Source organism: Bos indicus x Bos taurus, chromosome 20, assembly GCF_003369695.1.
Source record: "Bos indicus x Bos taurus breed Angus x Brahman F1 hybrid chromosome 20, Bos_hybrid_MaternalHap_v2.0, whole genome shotgun sequence".
Taxonomy (NCBI): Eukaryota; Metazoa; Chordata; class Mammalia; order Artiodactyla; family Bovidae; genus Bos; species Bos indicus x Bos taurus.
Window position 1 is genome coordinate 7,672,639 of NC_040095.1, and position 18,701 is coordinate 7,691,339.

Genomic DNA, 18,701 nt, shown 5'->3' on the forward strand with positions numbered 1-18,701 from the left:
ATGGTTCACATACTGTTGAAGCCTGGCTTGGAGAATTTTGAGCATTACTTTACTAGCGTGTGAGATGAGTGCAATTGTGTGGTAGTTTGAACATTCTTTGGCATTGCCCTCTCTGGGATTGAAATGAAAACTGACCTTTTCCAGTCCTGTGGCCACTGCTGAGTTTTGCAGATTTGCTGGCATATTGAGTGCAGCACTTTCACAGCATCATCCCTTAGGATTGGAAAAAGCTCAACTGGAATTCCATCACCTCCACTAGCTTTGTTTATAGTAATATTTCCTAAGGCCTACTTCACTTCACATTCCAGGATATCTGGTTCTAGGTGAGTGATCATATCTTTGTGGTTATCTGGGTCATGAAGATCTTTTTTGTATAGTTCTTCTGTGTATTCTTGCCACCTCTTAATATATTCTGCTTCTGTTAGGTCCATACCACTTCTGTCCTTTATTGTGCCCATCTTTGCATGAAATGTCCCCTTGCTATCTATAATTTTCTTAAAGAGATCTCTAGTCTTTCCCATTCCATTGTCTTCCTCTATTTCTTTGCACTGATCACTGAGGAAGGCTTTCTTATCTCTCCTTGCTATTCTTTGGAAATCTGATTTCAAATAGGTATATCTTTCCTTTTCTCCTTTGTCTTTAGCTTCTCTTCTTTTCTCAGCTATTTGGAAGGCCTCCTCAGACAACCATTTGGCTTTTTGCATTTCTTTTTCTTGGGGATGGTCTTGATCACTGCCTCCTGTACAATGTCATGAACCTCCATCCATAGTTCTCCAGGCACTCTATCAAATCTAATCCCTTGAATCTATTTCTCACTTGCACTGAAATCGTAAGTGATTTGATTTAGGTCATACCTGAATGCCCTAGTGGTTTTCCCTACTTTCTTCAATTTAAGTCTGAATTTGGCAATAAGGAGTTCATGATCTGAGCCACAGTCAGCTCCTGGTCTTGTTTGCTGACTGTATACAGCTTCTCCATTTCTGGCTGCAAAGAATATAATCAATCTGATTTCAGTGTTGAGCATCTGGTGATGTCAATGTGTAGAGTCTTCTCCTGTGTTGTTGGAAGGTGTTTGTCATGACCAGTGTGTTCTCTTGGCAAAACTCTGTTAGTCTTTGCCCTGCTTCATTTTGTACTCCGAGGCCAAATTTGCCTGTTACTCCAAGTATCTCTTGACTTCCTACTTTTGCATTCCAGTCCCCTATGAGGAAAAGGACATCTTTTTTGGGGGTTAGTTCTAGAAGGTCTTGTAGGCCTTCAGAGAACTAATCAACTTCAGCTTCTTCAGCATTTCTGGTTGGGGCATAGACTTGGATTACTGTGATATTGAATGGTTTGCCTTCTAAACAAAGAGATCATTCTATCATTTTTGAGATTGTACCCAAGTACTGCATTTCGGAGTCTTTTGTTGACTACGAGGGCTACTCTATTTCTTCTAAGGGATTCTTGCCCACAGTAGTAGATATAATGGCCATCTGAATTAAATTCACCCATTCCAGTCCATTTTAGTTCACTGATTCCTAAAGTATCAATGTTCACTCTTGCCATCTGCTGCTTGACCACTTCTAATTTACCACTTGATTCATGGACCTAACATTCCAGGTTCTTAAGAATATTGCTCTTTACAGCATCAGACTTTACTTCCATCACCAGTCACATCCACAACTGGGCATTCTTTTCACTTTGGCTCCATCTCTTCATTCTTTCTGCAGTTATTTCTCCACTCTTCTCCAGTAGCATATTGGGCACCTATCGACCTGGGGAGTTTATCTTTCAGTGTCATATCTTTTTGCCTTTTCATACTGTTCATGGGGTTCTCAAGGCAAGAATACTAAAGTGGTTTGCCATTCCCTTCTCCAGTGGACCATGTTCATTATTCTCATAATGTTCCAATTTTAATTTTCAATTTCCCCAAACTTTTTGAAAAAGTTTCTTGCATGACATAGACGTGTTCAGAAACTTTTTTTAGAATCAATTTTAACATCAATTGTTTATAGACTTTTATATGGTCATTCATATGTAAACAAGTTAAAAGAGAAAGAATGTAAATAGTTTTAACATAAACATTATCAATAAAGTTTTGAAGCTGAAATTCACATAAAATGTGATGGATAATCCAGTTTGTTTGTTTTTAGTATTTAATGTGGTGGACTCATCTTGTATATGCTACTTGAATATTGATCCTTTGGTGCCTCTCAACTGACAGAGCAAGGAAACATGTGTGTCCTACCCCAACTGTGAGCTTCCCTGGTGGTTCAGTTAGTAAAGAATCCACCTGGAATGCAGAAGACCTGGGTTTGATCCCTGGGACGGAAGATCCCCTGGAGTAGGAAATGGCAACTCACTCCAGTATTCTTGCCTGAAGAATTCCATGGACAAAGGAACCTGGTGGGCTACGGTCCATGGGGTTGCAAAAAGTTGGACACAACTGAGAGACTAACACTAAACCTAGGTATACACTTATACCTACAAATATTTCCACAGACAACCATGTGTATTTATTTTAACTAATCATGAGTACATACTGATGTCGACATCTCTAATTCATTACCACATGGATCATTCTGGCCTCCTCCCCTTGCTTGTTTATAAACTCCCACTTCAATTGTGGAAAACCTGACACCTACTCTCCATAATCCATTGACTTACTTATTTCCAGTATATATTTATAGTAGTATCGGAAATGTTAACCTACATTCTGTTGTTTAACCCCTACGGGAAATAACTTTATAACCAAGAAGAGAGAGCTTATGTACAGTTTCCTTTGCCTTTATTCTTACAGACTACTCATTTCCAAAGTGACTGAGGTCTGCATCCCACTCCCATCGTCTGTAGTAAGGACATTACCAAAATTTTTAATAAAATTAGACTGTTTTGCTACATTCTATATTCCATCACAGGAATCCTCCAACCTCCTAATTTTTAAATTTGTATCCACTGAAGCTTACTCTGGATGCCATAAATTTCTACGGGCTTTGACAAATATAGTGTTACGTATCCACCATTATAGTATCATAAAGAATATGTTCAACACCATAAAAGCAAAAACAAAAAATGACAGGAATGTGTAGAAAGCACACAGAAGTCAACTGAGAGAGTCCCTCGTTGCCAAAGCTAAAACACTCTGAACAGTGTAGCACGAGGTCACTACCCCAAATTTAAAATAAAGCTCCATGAATTCACACTGACATAAATGCTTGAATAAATAAGCAAAAGGATTCACATCTCCCATGGAGAAGAACTTCAAACAATACAGGTGGGTACTCCGCCCACAGGGAAGCATACAGAGAAGTCCTCACTCCTGTACATCATGACTTCCTTCCAAAGAACACACTACGGGAAGAGGAGTAGGGAAGAGCAGCTTTACAGTGGAGAAACCTGACAAATACTAGCTCCACCAGGTAATCAAGGTCACCATCAGCAATGACAGGTCTGTGACTGTTGATATTCTATACCCCTGATACAATGTGATGGAAATGGCACTTTACCTCGGTGGTTTTCCTCCCCAAATCCATGACTCCAGTTAAATGATAGGGATCACCAACTGAGGGACATTTTATAGAATACCTGACCAGTATACCTCAAAACTGTCAAGATCATCAAAAACAAGTCTGAGAAACTCTCACAGCCAAAGGGAACCTAAGGAAACACAACAACTAAATGTAATATGATATCTTGGGGCAGCAAAATGGAAACTAAGATAAAAACTGCTGCTGCTGCTGCTAAGTCGCTTCAGTCGTGTCCGACTCTGTGCGACCCCATGGATGGCAGCCCACCAGGCTCCCCCCGTCCCTGGGATTCTCCAGGCAAGAACACTGGAGTGGGTTGCCATTTCCTTCTCCGATGCATGAAAGTGAAAAGTGAAAGTGAAGTCGCTCAGTTGTGTAAGATCTAAATAAAGGATGGACTTTAGTCAGTAATTATGTATCAACGTTGGCTCATTAATTCTAAAAAATTTATCATGATAATAACATATGATGTTTAATAATAAGGGAGAGTGGGGGATCTCATTGGGAAAGACCTTGACCTTGATGCTGGGAAAGACTGAAGGCAAAAGGAGAAGAGGGCAGCAAAGGGATGTGATGGTTAGATAGCATCACTGACTCAATGGACGTGAACCTGAGCAAAATCTAGGAAATAGTGGGGGACCGGGTAGCCTGGTGTGCTGCAGTCCATCGGGTCGCAAAGAGCAGACCCAACTTAATGACTGAACAACAACAATTAGGTGGTCTAGAGGGCTGGGGATATGGGAACTCTCTGAACTACCTTTGCAACTTTACCATAAATCTAAAACTGTTCTATGGAACAAAATGTAAAAATGTTTTAAACAATGGGGGCAAAAAGTACAGAATCTATGTTCATTAAATATTTGTGGAATGTATGCTCAAAGCAAGTCTGCATTGCTTATTCAGATACACAGAATAAAACTCTATTTCCCTTTACTTAAGTTCTTACATGACGTTACCATGTAACTCTGAGGAAACGAATTAGACATTAAAAGATTATCTGTGGAAAATAATTTTAACTTCTCAGAAACAGTGTGATTTTGGGGGTTAATATGCTCCCCAGAGTTAGCCCCAGTGGGAAGCCCTTACTGGGCACTGGTGGGGCAGGTAAGGCTACCTCACTGAGATCAGCAGAAACCTAACGGCACCTAAATCTCAAGAACGTGGATGAAGCCCAGCTTGCTTACTCAACACTTGCTTTAAAATTCTAGACACCTTTAATTTCATTCTTTATTCTGTTTTTCTGCTTGTTACTTTAAATATTATGAAGGAACAACAGACTATTTTCCACTGGATCTCCTATTCGACAGCTGATTGCTTCACTTCTTCCCTCTATACATATTCTTCAGCAGAATCTCCTATGGTGAAGAACAACATAAAAATGTCTTCCAAATTAGGCACACTGAAAGTTACAGCAAATTGTCCCAAAAAACTGTTAGAGCTTGTACTGCTGGCAATGAAAGTTAGTGAGTGAGTGAAGTCGCTCAGTCATGTCCAACTCTTTGCAACCCCATGGACTGTAGCCTACACGGCTCCTCTGTCCATGGAATTTTCCAGGCAAGAGTACTGGAGTGGATTGCCATTTCCTTCTCCAGGGGATCTTCCCGACCCAGGGATCGAACCCGGGTCTCCCGCATTGCAGGCAGACGCTTTACCGTCTGAGTCATCGGGGAAGTCTAGAATCTTAATCGCCCTTAAGTACCTTCCTTAATTGCCCTTAAGGCATTAACCACTGGGTATTCAGCAAGCCTGGGGGCTTTCCTGGTGGCAACAGTGGTAAAGAACTCATCTGCTGATGAGGGAGATGTAGGTTCAATCCCTGGGCAGGAAGATCCCCTGGAGGAGGGCATGGCAACCCATGCCAGTATTCTTGCCTGGAGAATCCCATGGACATTGGAGTCTGTCGGGCTATAGACTATAGGGTCGCACAGAGTTGGACATGACTGAAATGACTCAGCATGCACACACACACACTCAGCAAGCCTAAACTCACGCAAACACACTGACACCGCCATCAAGCCCAAAACTCAAGGATTTCTCTGTATGGACGATTCTTTCATAAAGTGTCTGTACACACAGGTGTTCTAAAGTGTTTCAACCAAAGAAAAGGAGACAAAATCCCTAAGTAGAAACTCAACTTCCCATACAAAGCATTTACAAATACCACTTCCAGAATATATTGCATATCTTTCATTTGTTCCATGTTTTATAAAGTAGGTATAGTTCCCTTAAGATTTTATGCTTATTTGAAATTTATAATTGTTTGATTTAATCAAAATAGCATCTTTAGGGATAGAAGCTATGGAATTGTTCACTAAGCTGGTTTACTTAGAGTTGAGGATCCTATTCTGGAGAATTAAAAAATTTAGGTTTCAGAGAAAGAACTGCCATTTTTTCCTCTCCTTGATTACATTTCAGAAATTAAGTTAGTTTGTGAGATGAAAGAAAAAGGCCATTTAGAATACACTACAACTGGGTTTCCCTGGTGGCTCAGTGGTGAAGAATCCACCTGCCAATGCCTTCCAATGCAGGAGATGTGGGTTCGATTCCTGAGTTGGGAAGATCCCCTGGAGAAGGAAATGACAACCCACTGCAGTATTCTTGCCTGGAAAATCCCATGGACAGAGGAGCCTGGCAGGCTACAGTTCATGGGGTCGCGAAGAGTCAGACATGACAGCAACTAACAACAGCGACAGCGACAGCAGCTAGGTTGGTACCACTGTCAAACATCAGGGCTCCTTGCAATGCCCTCTCGACATCAGCGGACACAGCCACCCACTCCCTTCATTCCAATCTGTACACCTCTAAGTCCAATAAGTGAACATGACAGCAAATACAATCGCTTGATTTCTTCCTAATGTTTAAAAAGAATCTTTAAAGGCTTAATCATTTCATTTCGGTTCAACTAGTTAGGTAACTTTTTCAATGTATTTTTTATTTTTTACCTTTCCCTTAGATCTACAATGATATTGATGGTGATAATCATTCAAAGCCTGAAAACCTACAAGAAATGGGCTCCCATTAATTGTTTTTGTAAACAATTGAAATCAAAGTAGACCCACACTTCTCTGATTTCAAAAATACTGAAAATCCAGTAAGTCAGGAGTGATTTCAGCAGAGCAGGGCTCCCTTAAGGAGCTTTGTCATGGTTCTCAATCTCGGCTGTATCTGAGAATCAGCTAGGGGAGCTTTTAGAACTCCTGAAACACAGGTTTGCACTTCAGGCCAATTAAGTCTGACCTCTCTGCAGGCGGGACCAGGGCTCCAGGATTATTTGTTAAAGCCTCAAGGTAATTCCAGTGCGCAGAGAGAGTTCAGATAAGACAGTGCTTAGATTAACTAGCAATGCCTAATCTTAACTCACTTTCATTTTGCTTTATGTTTTTAAACACATAGTTATGAGCAAAAAATAGGCAGAACATTAGACCTATCGTTGGACCAGACAGCTTCCTAGACTCTGCACTTATTAAAAAAAAAAAGCAACTATGCAACTATGATAAATTATAAGACCATCACATGAAGACATTACACCTACTGTAAGGCTTTAGTTCCTTCACACTTCCTACTCTGTAGTATTAATTAACTTGATAATCCCAAAGTTCTCTTTTAATTTATGGGATAAAAGTCTATCAATAAATATTCCCATTGTCTAATTTAAAGAAAAGTGCTTTATTTGCATTCCACAAGGAGAATTTTATTCAAACAATGAAACCACAAGTAGAGAAGGCAGAACACTCGTGATAAGAGAGCCAACCTCAGCTTATAGCACTCAGCACAATTCCAATAAGTCGGCAATTTCTTCTACCAAAACCAATTTTTAAAACCTCAACAACTGCAAGAAGAAATTTTCATTGAAGTGAACAAAAGGAATAAAATTCGAATCCAAACTTTTACAAATAACTTTGCATTCCAGTGGTCATCTCGAGATTTCTCCAGTCCTAGCTCCTTTATTTCAAAACCAAAACACTGGTAAGCTTTGGTTTGTGGTAGAAAGATGATGCCCGCCCCCCACGCAAAAAGAAATGAAAAGAATTAAATGAAGAAAACAAGGAATCTACCCAAAATTCTTATAGCCTGGGGTATAGAAACCTGCAAGAAATTAGGCTTAAAACTATTTTTCAGAAGGCTAACAGCTTTGCTAAGGTTACCCCCTCTCCCTTTTTTCCTTTTTCTTCCACATTTCATGCAACAGTTTTGAGATCTCAACATAGGTACATGTGTTACTAAATAATAATAACTAAAAGACAGTGACAGATTTTATTTTCTTGGGCTCCAAAATTACTGTGAATGGTGACTGCAGCCATGAGATTAAAAAGATGCTGCTCCTTGGAAGAAAAGCTATGATAGACCCAGACAGTGTATTAAAAAGCAGAGACATCATTTTGCCGACAAAGCAAAGCTGTGGCTTTCCAGTAGTCATGGATGTGAGAGTTGGACCATAAAGAAGGCTGAGCACTAAGAATTCATGTTTTCAAACTGTGGTGCTGGAAAAGGCTCTTGAGAGTCTCTTGGACAGCAAGGAGATCAAACCAGTCTATCCTAAAGGACTGAATATCCACTGGAAGGATGGATGCTGAAGTCCACTGACTCAACTGATATGAGTTTGAGCAAACTCGGGGAGACAGTGAAGGACAGGGAACCTGGCGTGCTGCAGTCCTTGAGGTCGCAAAAAGTCGGACACAACTGAGCAACTGAACAACAGCTACGAGAGAGGGCCGGCTTCCAGTGACATGAGTCCTAGATCTTAAGATTGCAAATTTTAGATCTCGTTTCTGAAGATAAAAGTTTTGAGATGTTTCCAAACAATTTTAAATTGCTCTTTATAAGCTTTTATAGCTTCAGTTCAGTCGCTCAGTCGTGTCCGACTCTTTGCAACCCCATGAATCGCAGCACGCCAGGCCTCCCTGTCCATCACCAGCTCCCGGAGTTCACTCAAACTCATGTCCACCGAGTCGGTGTTGCCATCCAGCCATCTCATCCTCTGTCGTCCCCTTCTCCTCCTGCCCCCAATCCCTCCCAGCATCAGGGTCTTTTCCAATGAGTCAACTCTTCGCATGAGGTGGCCAAAGTATTTATAGCTTAGTAGCTTCAATTCCATTTACAAACTTTCACTTAGTATAAGAAGAAAAGACTAACCTAATTAGTCCTACTGATTAGTGATTTGCCAGACGAGTACTACTGACTGCGCTGTCTCCACCCAGCTCACCACCCAAATCCATGGGCCTTGGACTCTCCCAGATATATCCACAAATGCAGGTCTCAGATAAAGAGTCTGCACAGCCCCTGACATTTTGTTCTACAGGGACTATTCTTTGCATCTTCCAATCATTTTCTCCCAGTTACTCTTTGGTGATGTTTTCCTAAGCTTTTTGTGCAGGTGCTCCATCTTCCTCCGTCTAGTCTGCGTTGGCTGGGCTGCGCACCCTGAAACACCTCATTTCCTATCGTTTGTTTCTGCTTGTGCCTCCTCGTCCCAATTCATCTGGATAAGGTTTTTTTGGCATCATGTTAGGCTTCCTTCCACATTCAGCTCTGGTTCATCTTCTGCCAGTGCCCACCTTGCCAGTCCCAACACGCACTGAGAGGTTTTCTCATTACACATCAGATTCCCTGGTGGCTCGACAGTAAAGAATCTGCTTGCAATGCAGAAGACCTGGGTTCACTCCCTGGGTCGGGAGATCCCCTGGAGAAGGAAATGACAACCCACTCAGTATTCCTGCCTGGAAAATTCCATGGACAGAGGAGCCTGGTGAGCTACAGTCCATGGGTTTGCAAAAGAGTTAGACACAACTGAGCAACTAACACTTTCACTTCACTTTCAACAAACAATAACAGCAATGAAGTGACCCAGGGTATTAATAAATAACTGGGACTTGAGCCTCCAGCATGTACTGACAATTGGGCCACTCTGTAAAATCAACAATTATATTATAAAACGGAGGGTCTGAGGTTTCTTTTTTCTTAGCCAATAAACATTTATGGTGGCTCAGATAGTAAAGAATCTGTTTTCAGTGCAAAAGACCCAGGTACAGTCCCTAGGTTGGGAAGATCCCCCAGAGAAACGAATGGCTACCCACTCCAGTATTCCTGCCTGGAGAATTCCATGGACAGAGGAGCCTGGCAGGTACAATCCATGGGTTTGCAAGAGAGTCAGACACGACTGGGCAACTAACACTTTCAAACACTTACAGGGAGAATCTATGACATCTTCTCTTTTTAAAAAAGTAATTCACATTTTTAGTAGAAAAAATGTACAGCATTATTTTCAGCTACCTTCTAACATGTAGCTTTCCATATGGCATATAATCTAACGTGAAAAAACAGGACGCACAATCCTATTGTTTACATGATCACAACTATGTAAAAAAAACATCAGTTCAGTTCAGTCGCTCAGTCGTGTCCGACGCTTTGCGACCCCATGAATCGCAGCACGCCAGGCTTCCTGTCCATCACCAACTCCCGGAGTTCACCCAGACTCATGTCCATCGAGTCGGTGATGCCATCCAGCCATCTCATCCTCTGTCGTCCCCTTCTCCTCCTGCCCCCAATCCCTCCCAGCATCAGTCTTTTCCAATGAGTCAACTCTTCACATGAGGTGGCCAAAGTACTGGAGTTTCAGTTTTAGCATCAGTCCTTCCAAAGAAATCCCAGGGCTGATCTCCTTCAGAATGGACTGGTTGGATCTCCTTGCAGTCCAAGGGACTCTCAAGAGTCTTCTCCAACACCACAGTTCAAAAGCATCAATTCTTCGGTGCTCAGCCTTCTTCACAGTCCAACTCTCACATCCATACATGACCACTGGAAAAACCATAGCCTTGACTAGACGGACCTTTGTTGGCAAAGTAATGTCTCTGCTTTTGAATATGCTATCTAGGTTGGTCATAACTTTCCTTCCAAGGAGCGTCTTTTAATTTCATGGCTGCAGTCACCATCTGCAGTGATTCTGGAGCCCAGAAAAATAAAGTCTGACACTGTTTCCCCATCTATTTCCCATGAAGTGATGGGACCTGATGCCATGATCTTCATTTTCTGAATGTTGAGCTTTAAGCCAACTTTTTCACTCTCCACTTTTACTTTCATCAAGAGGCTTTTTAGTTCCTCTTCACTTTCTGCCATAAGGGTGGTGTCATCTGCATATCTGAGGTTATTGATATTTCTCCCGGCAATCTTGATTCCAGCTTGTGTTTCTTCCAGTCCAGCGTTTCTCATAATGTACTCTGCATATAAGTTAAATATGCAGGGTGACAATATACAGCCTTGACGTACTCCTTTTCCTATTTGGAACCAGTCTGTTGTTCCATGTCCAGTTCTAACTCTTGCTTCCTGACCTGCATACAAATTTCTCAAGAGGCAGATCAGGTGGTCTGGTATTCCCATCTCTTTCAGAATTTTCCACAGTTTATTGTGATCCACACAGTCAAAGGCTTTGGCATAGTCAATAAAGCAGAAATAGATGTTTTTCTGGAACTCTCATGCTTTTTCCATGATCCAGCGGATGTTGGCAATTTGATCTCTGGTTCCTCTGCCTTTTCTAAAACCAGCTTGAACATCAGGAAGTTCACGGTTCACGTATTGCTGAAGCCTGGCTTGGAGAATTTTGAGCATTACTTTACTAGCATGTGAGATGAGTGCAATTGTGCGGTAGTTTGAGCATTCTTTGGCATTGCCTTTCTTTGGGATTGGAATGAAAACTGATCTTTTCCAGTCCTGTGGCCACTGCTGAGTTTTCCAGATTTGCTGGCATATTGAGTGCAGCACTTTCACAGCATCATCTTTCAGGACGTGAAATAGCTCAACTGGAATTCCATCACCTCCACTAGCTTTGTTCGTAGTGATGCTTTCCAAGGCCCACTTGACTTCACATTCCAGGATGTCTGGCTCTAGGTCAGTGATCACACCATCATGATTATCTGGGTCGTGAAGATTTTTTTTGTACAGTTCTTCTGTGTATTCTTGCCACCTCTTCTTAATATCTTCTGCTTCTGTTAGGTCCATACCATTTCTGTCCTTTATCGAGCCCATCTTTGCATGAAATGAAGACTTCATGCAAAAAACACAGATGCACAGGGACAATACTAGTAGTACACATACCCAAATCTAGCAGCAGCTGCTTTGGGGGTGGCAGAACTATAGGAGTGATTTCTTGTTTTCTATTCTTTCTGAAACTTCAGCGTTTTCTACTGTGAGAAGTTATTACTTCTGTATACAAAAGACAAAGTTATTTCTTCTGAAAGGCTTATTTAGCACAATGTGTGTATTAGTCACTCAGTCGTGTCCAATTCTTTGTAATCCCATGGACTGTAGCCCATCAGGCTCCATGGAATTCTCCAGTCAAGGATACTGAAGTGGGTAGCCATTCTCTTCTCTAGGGGATCTTTCCGACCCAGGGATCAAACCACCTAGATCTCCCACATTGCTGACAGATTCTTTACCGTCTGAGCCATCAGGAAAGCTCCATTTAGCACACTATCATGCTTAAAATCCCAAGCATTTGCATCAGGCTCCCATGGACGGAGGAGCCTGGTAGGTTGCAGTCCATGGGGTCACTAAGAGTCGGGCACGACTGAGCGACTTCACTTTCACTTTTCACTTTCATGCATTGGAGAAGGAAATGGCAACCCACTCCAGTGGTCTTGCCTGGAGAGTCCCAGGGACGGGGGAGCCTGATGGGCTGCCGTCTATGGGGTCGCATAGAGTTGGACATGACTGAAGCAACTTAGCAGCAGCAGCAGCACTCTCCACTTGCCAAACAGTAGATAAGGAGCTGCTTCACACCCAGAGCTTCAGGTACCAGGACTCCCCAGGCAGAAAGATGACACCAGTCAATTCCATCACCATGTCCCCAAGTGACCCTACCTCCCTATGACCTGCCCCTGTAGGGAAAGTTAAGCATGCTCACAGAGCTCTTGTCTTAACATGTCAGTCTTACCAAGCCTTCATTTTTTTCCATCCAAATGTTCATATAACCTACAGCTTTAGTAAACTTCAACAAATTATCTTTAGTCCAATGCAAACAGATTGAAGGCAGGAGGAGAAGGGGACGACAGAGGATGAGATGGTTGGTGGCATCACCAACTCGATGGACATGAGTTTGCGTAAGCTCCGGGAGTTGGTGATGGACAGGGAAGCCTGGCGTGCTGCAGTCCATGGGGTCGCAAATGGTTAGACGCAACGAACTGAATGTAAACAATAGCTGATAAATGACTGCAGGAAAATCAGTTTCAAATCTGGGCTGTCATATACAAGCTCACTCACACTGGAAGATCACTTGCTGAGAGGGGCATGTCACCTCCCGGGGCTTCCATAATCCACCTAAGACACTGGCGTTCTTGCTTCACAGTACTCAGTCGTGAACTTAACTTTCAACCAGAAATCTTAGTTTCTTACCAGGCACATGTTTTTATTTTTTGATTCAACCTTTCAAAAGTAAAGTTTGCTTTTAAGCTACAATAAACAACTAAGCAAGTCGTTTCCAGCTTTGCCAATCCAGAGCTGGTCTAACGCATCTTTGTTGGTAGCTGGGTTTCCAACAAGCAGCGGACATTCACCCTCCCCACTGTACTTCCCAAAGAGGGCCATGCTTCCTGCTCCACGTTCACATCCCGTCTCCTTGCATAACACTCACAGCGGCCCACTGTTAAGCTTCGATTTCTTAATCACATTTAGCCCTGTATCCTCAAGCCAAACAGACCCCTTCTTCCTTTTTAATTTCCATATGGACCCATTTCATCTACCTTCTCTCTTTCTTTTGCTCCAAATGCTTTGCCCTCTCCTGCATCCCACCTGCCCAGAGTGTGAAGGCGCCATACGCCAAAGAGTCCTACTCTTCACGACGGCAGCATAACAGTCAGACCCCGGCCCTCAACTCACACTCTCCCCTCTGAGCAAAAGGTCAAGACTGCACAATATCCACAGAGAGTGGGGCCTTCGCTTCTGGACTCACCATAAATGTAACGTCAGTATCATGACTCACTGCTGACGCACCTCAGAGGCACTGGCTTGGATGGGGTTACCACCTACTACCCACCGGAGACATTATTCCTCCCATGAGCAGTCATCTTCAGTGTATAAACTAACGTCGAGGTGGTTGTCCATGCTCTGATGCACCAACAACAGTACAGAGGAAACCTCCTCTGGATCTTCCCTGTCCAGTGCAAGAGCTGTAGTCCGAGGCAGTTCCTCAGTCACACTGCTCACACATCACACGCTATACTGACATACGTGGCCACTGGCTGGATCTGAACGGTGCAAATACAGAACGCGTCCATCGTCACAGAAATTTCCACCGGAACAGCACTGACATCATTGACGAGATCACACTAAACTCACGTCACACTGCTTTGAATACTACAAGGCAGCCAAGAAATGCACCTCAACCCCACAGCAATCCCCACCGCCTCAGAGAATAAGCACAAGATCAGCTTCACATACGAAGTAAAGCAGTTTGGAAGCGGCCCCGGGAAAAAGCCGTTTCTGGTTCCAGACAGCAGCTTACCACCTGACTCTTGCTCACTGCTTGCTGCCCTCTTCTGTCTCAAAGGTTCTTTTACTTTTTTTTTTTTTACTTTTTTTAAATTTTATATTGAAGTATAGATGATTAACAGTGTTGTGATAGTTTCCGGTGGACAGCAGAGTGACTCAGCCAAACATATACACGTATCCATTCTTCCCCAAACTCCCCTCCCATCCAGGCTGCCACATAACATTGAGCAGAGTTCTCCTGTGCTATACGCTAGGTCCTTGTTCGTTACCCATTTTAAATAGAGTGGTGTGTTCATGTTGATCTCCAACTCCCTAACTACCCCTTCCTCCCAACCTTCCCCGCCTCCCACCCCTGCAGTAACCGTAAGTTCATTCTCTAAGTCTGTGAGTCTGTTCAGAAGGTTCTTTTAAAAGGTATTACATTCTTCACATAAGGTAATTTTTTTAACCCACCAAGTTTCGATGAACAACAAAGCAAGAGACAATCTGCACAATGGACAACCACTCACAGACCTCCTCGTAAATGACCGAGATTAAAGAAAGGCATACAGGCTCATCGCTCTCAAACTCGTCATCACACCCCTCCTCAGACACAATGATGCTACTGACAAAAACTTCCATTCGATCAGGTTACTAGTTTCCGTAACATGCATCTTCTTACCCAGTACGGATACCCATTTGAGAAGAGAGTGAATGTTTAGAGCCTAAAATTAAAATAATCCTGCTACTCAATCCTTTTACCAGCCAACATTCCTCCCCCCACCAGCAATTTGTCTTGGTAAACATTCTTCAAAGCGAACATTCCTGGAAGCATGATGCAATCTGGAGAGGAGACATCCTGCACGCATGAGCAGCGGCCGGACCCTGGGCTTCGGTGGCCCACGACAGTCATCTACGTGGACATGCCTGTTTTCCCTTCTCCTTCCTCTCCCTCTCTTCTGGAAGTAAAGTACTCCTCTTATCCTCTTACCTTACGTAGCTTCCCAGGCGGCACTAGGGGTAAAGAACCCGCATGCCAAAGCAGTAGACACAAGAGACACGGGTTCGATCCCTGGGTTGGGAAGATCCCCTGGAGGAGGGCATGGCAACTCACTCCAGTATTCTTGCCGAGAGAAACCCCATGAACAGAGGAGCCAGGCGGGCTACCATCCACAGGGTGACAAAGAGTCAGACACGACGGAAACAGCTTAGCACACGCACACCTTACATAGCGTAAACAGTAAAGAGTGCACAGCACCGGGGATGGTCTAGTTTCTATCCAAATTTCAGTGGCACCTCACACAAGGAGATCCAGAAACCACCTCTGCCTGTGGCACAGCCAAGTGGCACGTGGGGTGCTTCCCCCTTGCCCTGCTTTATTCCCCTGATTTCCTAATTGCTCTGCTCTGTGCCTGCCAGGCGAGAAAACACTGCCCGGGGAGCCCCCTGCACCCTCCACTCGGCACACCCACCCACCTCGGTTCTCACCCAGGGAGGTGTCCTGCTTTCCCCGATCCCCACCCCGCTGCAGCTCCCAAGGCTGCTCTGCCCCGGCACTCTCCAGGCGTCCGAGCAGCCTGAGCCTAAAGAAATTGACTGAGAAACTTCTCGATCCTCTGCTTCCCACTTCTCAGGTGCCCAAATGAGACATCAGCTGACGGCCCCGCCTGTGCATATCCTCAAACCCCCAACAGCTTCATCAGGCTCTGACTCAAAAGGTAAGAATGGAGCCCTGATGAGCCCTGAACAATCAGCAAAGGCTCGAGGAAGAGATGTGGGGAGATATCCCTCGCAGAGTGCTGAGTTATGATGCCTGTGAGCGGATGGGAATTCCCAGAGCCACAGGAAGAAATACCTTCCTCTTGCCAAGAGAATGTCTGCTTCCTTTGAAATGACACCCACGTCCGATCCATGCCCCAGGGTCAGCATCTGGTCTTTTTCTGAGGCCGGGGGAAAGATCCCACAGACTCAGTTCCAAGGGGTCCTCACCAGGTGTCAAAGGGGGACAGAGGTAAACGTGGGAATTCTGAGGCCCGCTGGATGAAGCTATGAGTCTCGAGTCCTCCATTTACTCTCCACAGTGGCCCCAGTCATACCACCTACACACAGAAGCTAGTAGTGCCTGGCTCATAGGGATAACAGGGTAACATACGACCAGCTCCAAGCCAGCACGTGCTCAGAGTAAAACCGTCCAGGAAAAGCTTGGATTCCTTCCTTTGTTTTGATTTGTTTTTTAGATTGTAAATGGAGATTCAAATGCATTTCAAGAAACAGACGCGGCTCCCAGGAAGGAATGTTTTATTTCTAAATAGATTTTCTTCTTGTCCCCTGCATACCTGTGTTTGTGATACCCCTACATGAATGCCAGAGGAAGCCATATGTTGGAACATACCCAAATCTAGCCTCTCCTGGTCCTCATGTTCATTCAGTGGAACCACCAGGCTTTTCACACGCTGAAAAAGATGAAGTCAGGTCGGTTTTTTACAAGTTACTTACTTGCTAACACTAAAGTTTATTTTTGTAAATGAAAAAGCAAGCTAAGAAAACATTAGGAAAGACATGTTATACATGTCACCATATGTAAACAGAAAAAACAAGTCTTAGTATTTGTACTAAGTTAGTATTAAATACTAACAAGTACTTAGTATTAAGAGCCAGAAGTAAGCAAAGGATCTGTACCAAGCTGAAGCATGCCTAAAAGCCATCCATAGACTATATTATATTCAGGGAATATCTCCCAGGTTCATTTCTGAAGACGCATTGTTGGGAAACATCTATAGATACCATCTTCAGGTACAAAGTTTTAGAAAATGTATTCAAGTATCTTGCATAGACAAGACACATATACAACCCAGAAAGACCGCCAGGTGTAGTCATCAAGGGTAGAGATCGAAAATTCGATAGAGGTAATAATTCAAGTTATTCGCAACATGTCTCGGGACATATCCCTGAGTTTTTCTTGCTTTGGGTTTTTCCTGTGTGTATTAGCACCAGATCTTTACTTCCACTTCAACTTCAGAGAGAAGAACAAAGAGGAAAACAGGCAGAGAACCATTACCTTTACACCCTCCTTCCCGGGTGGTGATCTGCTGCACCCCGAATTCTTAATCTCTGCAAAAAGAATAATTCTCATCAGAATCCACTGATAGGAACATGCTTTAAATTTAAAAAAAAAAAAAAAAGGGAAGAAGAAGAAAAAAGGCGGAGGGAAGAGAAACTAGATGACAAATATAAATGATTTGCTCAGAGCTGTCTGTGTGGAACTTGGTTCTAGATTTGGCTTCTTAAAACACTCCGCAGAGCAGCATATGACTGACAGCCCACGCTCTGCTATTATCTTGGTGGGGACCAAGATGTAAACAAGCCAGCCCGGGAGCTCTCACAGGAAATCCTGAGGAAGACGATGACCATTAAACAAACAAACCCCCCAACCCAGAAGGAAGGCCGCGTGCTGACCGAAGCTTCTCCATACAGCACCCGTTCTAAGGATGTGACTCGTACCCACCTGAGGAAACCCCGCACTTCTCTTTGCTCCAGTACCACTGACTTCACGTTTCAAAAGAGCCTAGCTCGTTCTAGACGAGGTTCAGCCTTTCCTTGCCCATGGTTTAGAGTCAAGAACAGCCTTAAACATCAGCCCAGCCCTTGGGCTGGGACCTCAGACAGTGCCCGGCTCCACCTCACCAGCCCCAGGCACCCGGGGGGCCCACACTCTGCATAAAGGCTTTCCCGGAAGCATCAGTGCTCACGATGTTCCGGGATGAACAGGAAGGCCCACTTAAGGTGTATTTTTCTCTGTCTTGACTGATTGGTTCTCTTCCCAAATACTCAGTTGCCCGTAAACAAGAGCCACTGTGGTTGAAGCAAGCACCGAGAGCAGGTTTGGGCCTGAGAACAGAAAAGACGGCACTGCTAACAAGGGCGGTGGGATGGAGATCTTCAACCAGGATTTGTGTTCGCATAATAACACCTTGGGCCCAGGCCCTCCTCTGCTTCTCTGCCCCCCGGGCTCTGCAGGATGCCAGTTCTGGGGAGCCCCTAGTTTTCCTGGCAGGTGCATTAACTAGGCATTCCCTCCTCTACTGCCACTCCTGTTACTGTTAGGCACAGAGGTCTCACACCTCCGAGTAGATTCATTCAGGCTCTTCTTCCTGCCTAGCAACAAGGCTGGTTCTCTCTTTCCACATTTCTGCTTAGAAAAAGTCTAAGGTCTTCATTAGGATGGAGCAGAGAAGTCAACAAACACAAAGTCATTATGTGTTTTTTTAAATCTGCATAACAATAACTTTGAACCTGCTTTACATTAAGCAAGTTCAAAAGATATTTGCGCTCCACCACAGTATATTGGGGTTTCCCCAGTATCTCAGCTGGTAAAGAAGCTGCCTGCAATGCAGGAGACCTGGGTTCGATTCCTAGGTTGAGAAGATCCCCTGGAGAAGAGAAAGGCTACCAACTCCAGTATTCTGGCCTGGAGAATTTCATGGACTGTGTAGTCCATGGGGTCACAAAGAGTCGGACACAACTGAGCAACTTTCACTTTCACTTTTCAGCGTATATTGGGGCTTCCCTGGAAGTTCAGCTGGTAAAGAATTTGCCTGCAATGCAGGAGACCCTGGTTTGATTCCTGTATCAGGAAGATTCCCTGGAGAAGGGATAGGCTACCTACACCAGTATTCTTGGGCTTCCTTGGTGGCTCAGATGGTAAAGAATCCACCTGCAATGCAGGAGACCTGG

General features: G+C 43.9%; 1 protein-coding gene across 11 annotated transcripts in view; it reads right to left on the reverse strand.

Annotated features, from left to right (window-relative positions):
• Positions 1-18,701, reverse strand: part of ARHGEF28 (Rho guanine nucleotide exchange factor 28) — a 339,789-nt gene that overhangs the window by 139,759 nt on the left and 181,329 nt on the right. For 9 of the 11 annotated variants that reach the window (XR_003507199.1, XM_027520360.1, XM_027520357.1 and 6 more), the window contains 2 exons: positions 17,026-17,078; positions 16,360-16,420 (listed from right to left, as the gene is read on the reverse strand). The exons of the other annotated variants lie outside the window; for them this stretch is intronic. Coding sequence is in view for 8 of the 9 variants with exons in the window: in XM_027520360.1 (XP_027376161.1) it covers positions 16,360-16,420; positions 17,026-17,078 (114 nt within the window). In the remaining variant the exon portion in view is untranslated. The remainder of the gene's footprint in view (positions 1-16,359; positions 16,421-17,025; positions 17,079-18,701) is intronic. 11 annotated transcript variants of the gene reach the window in all.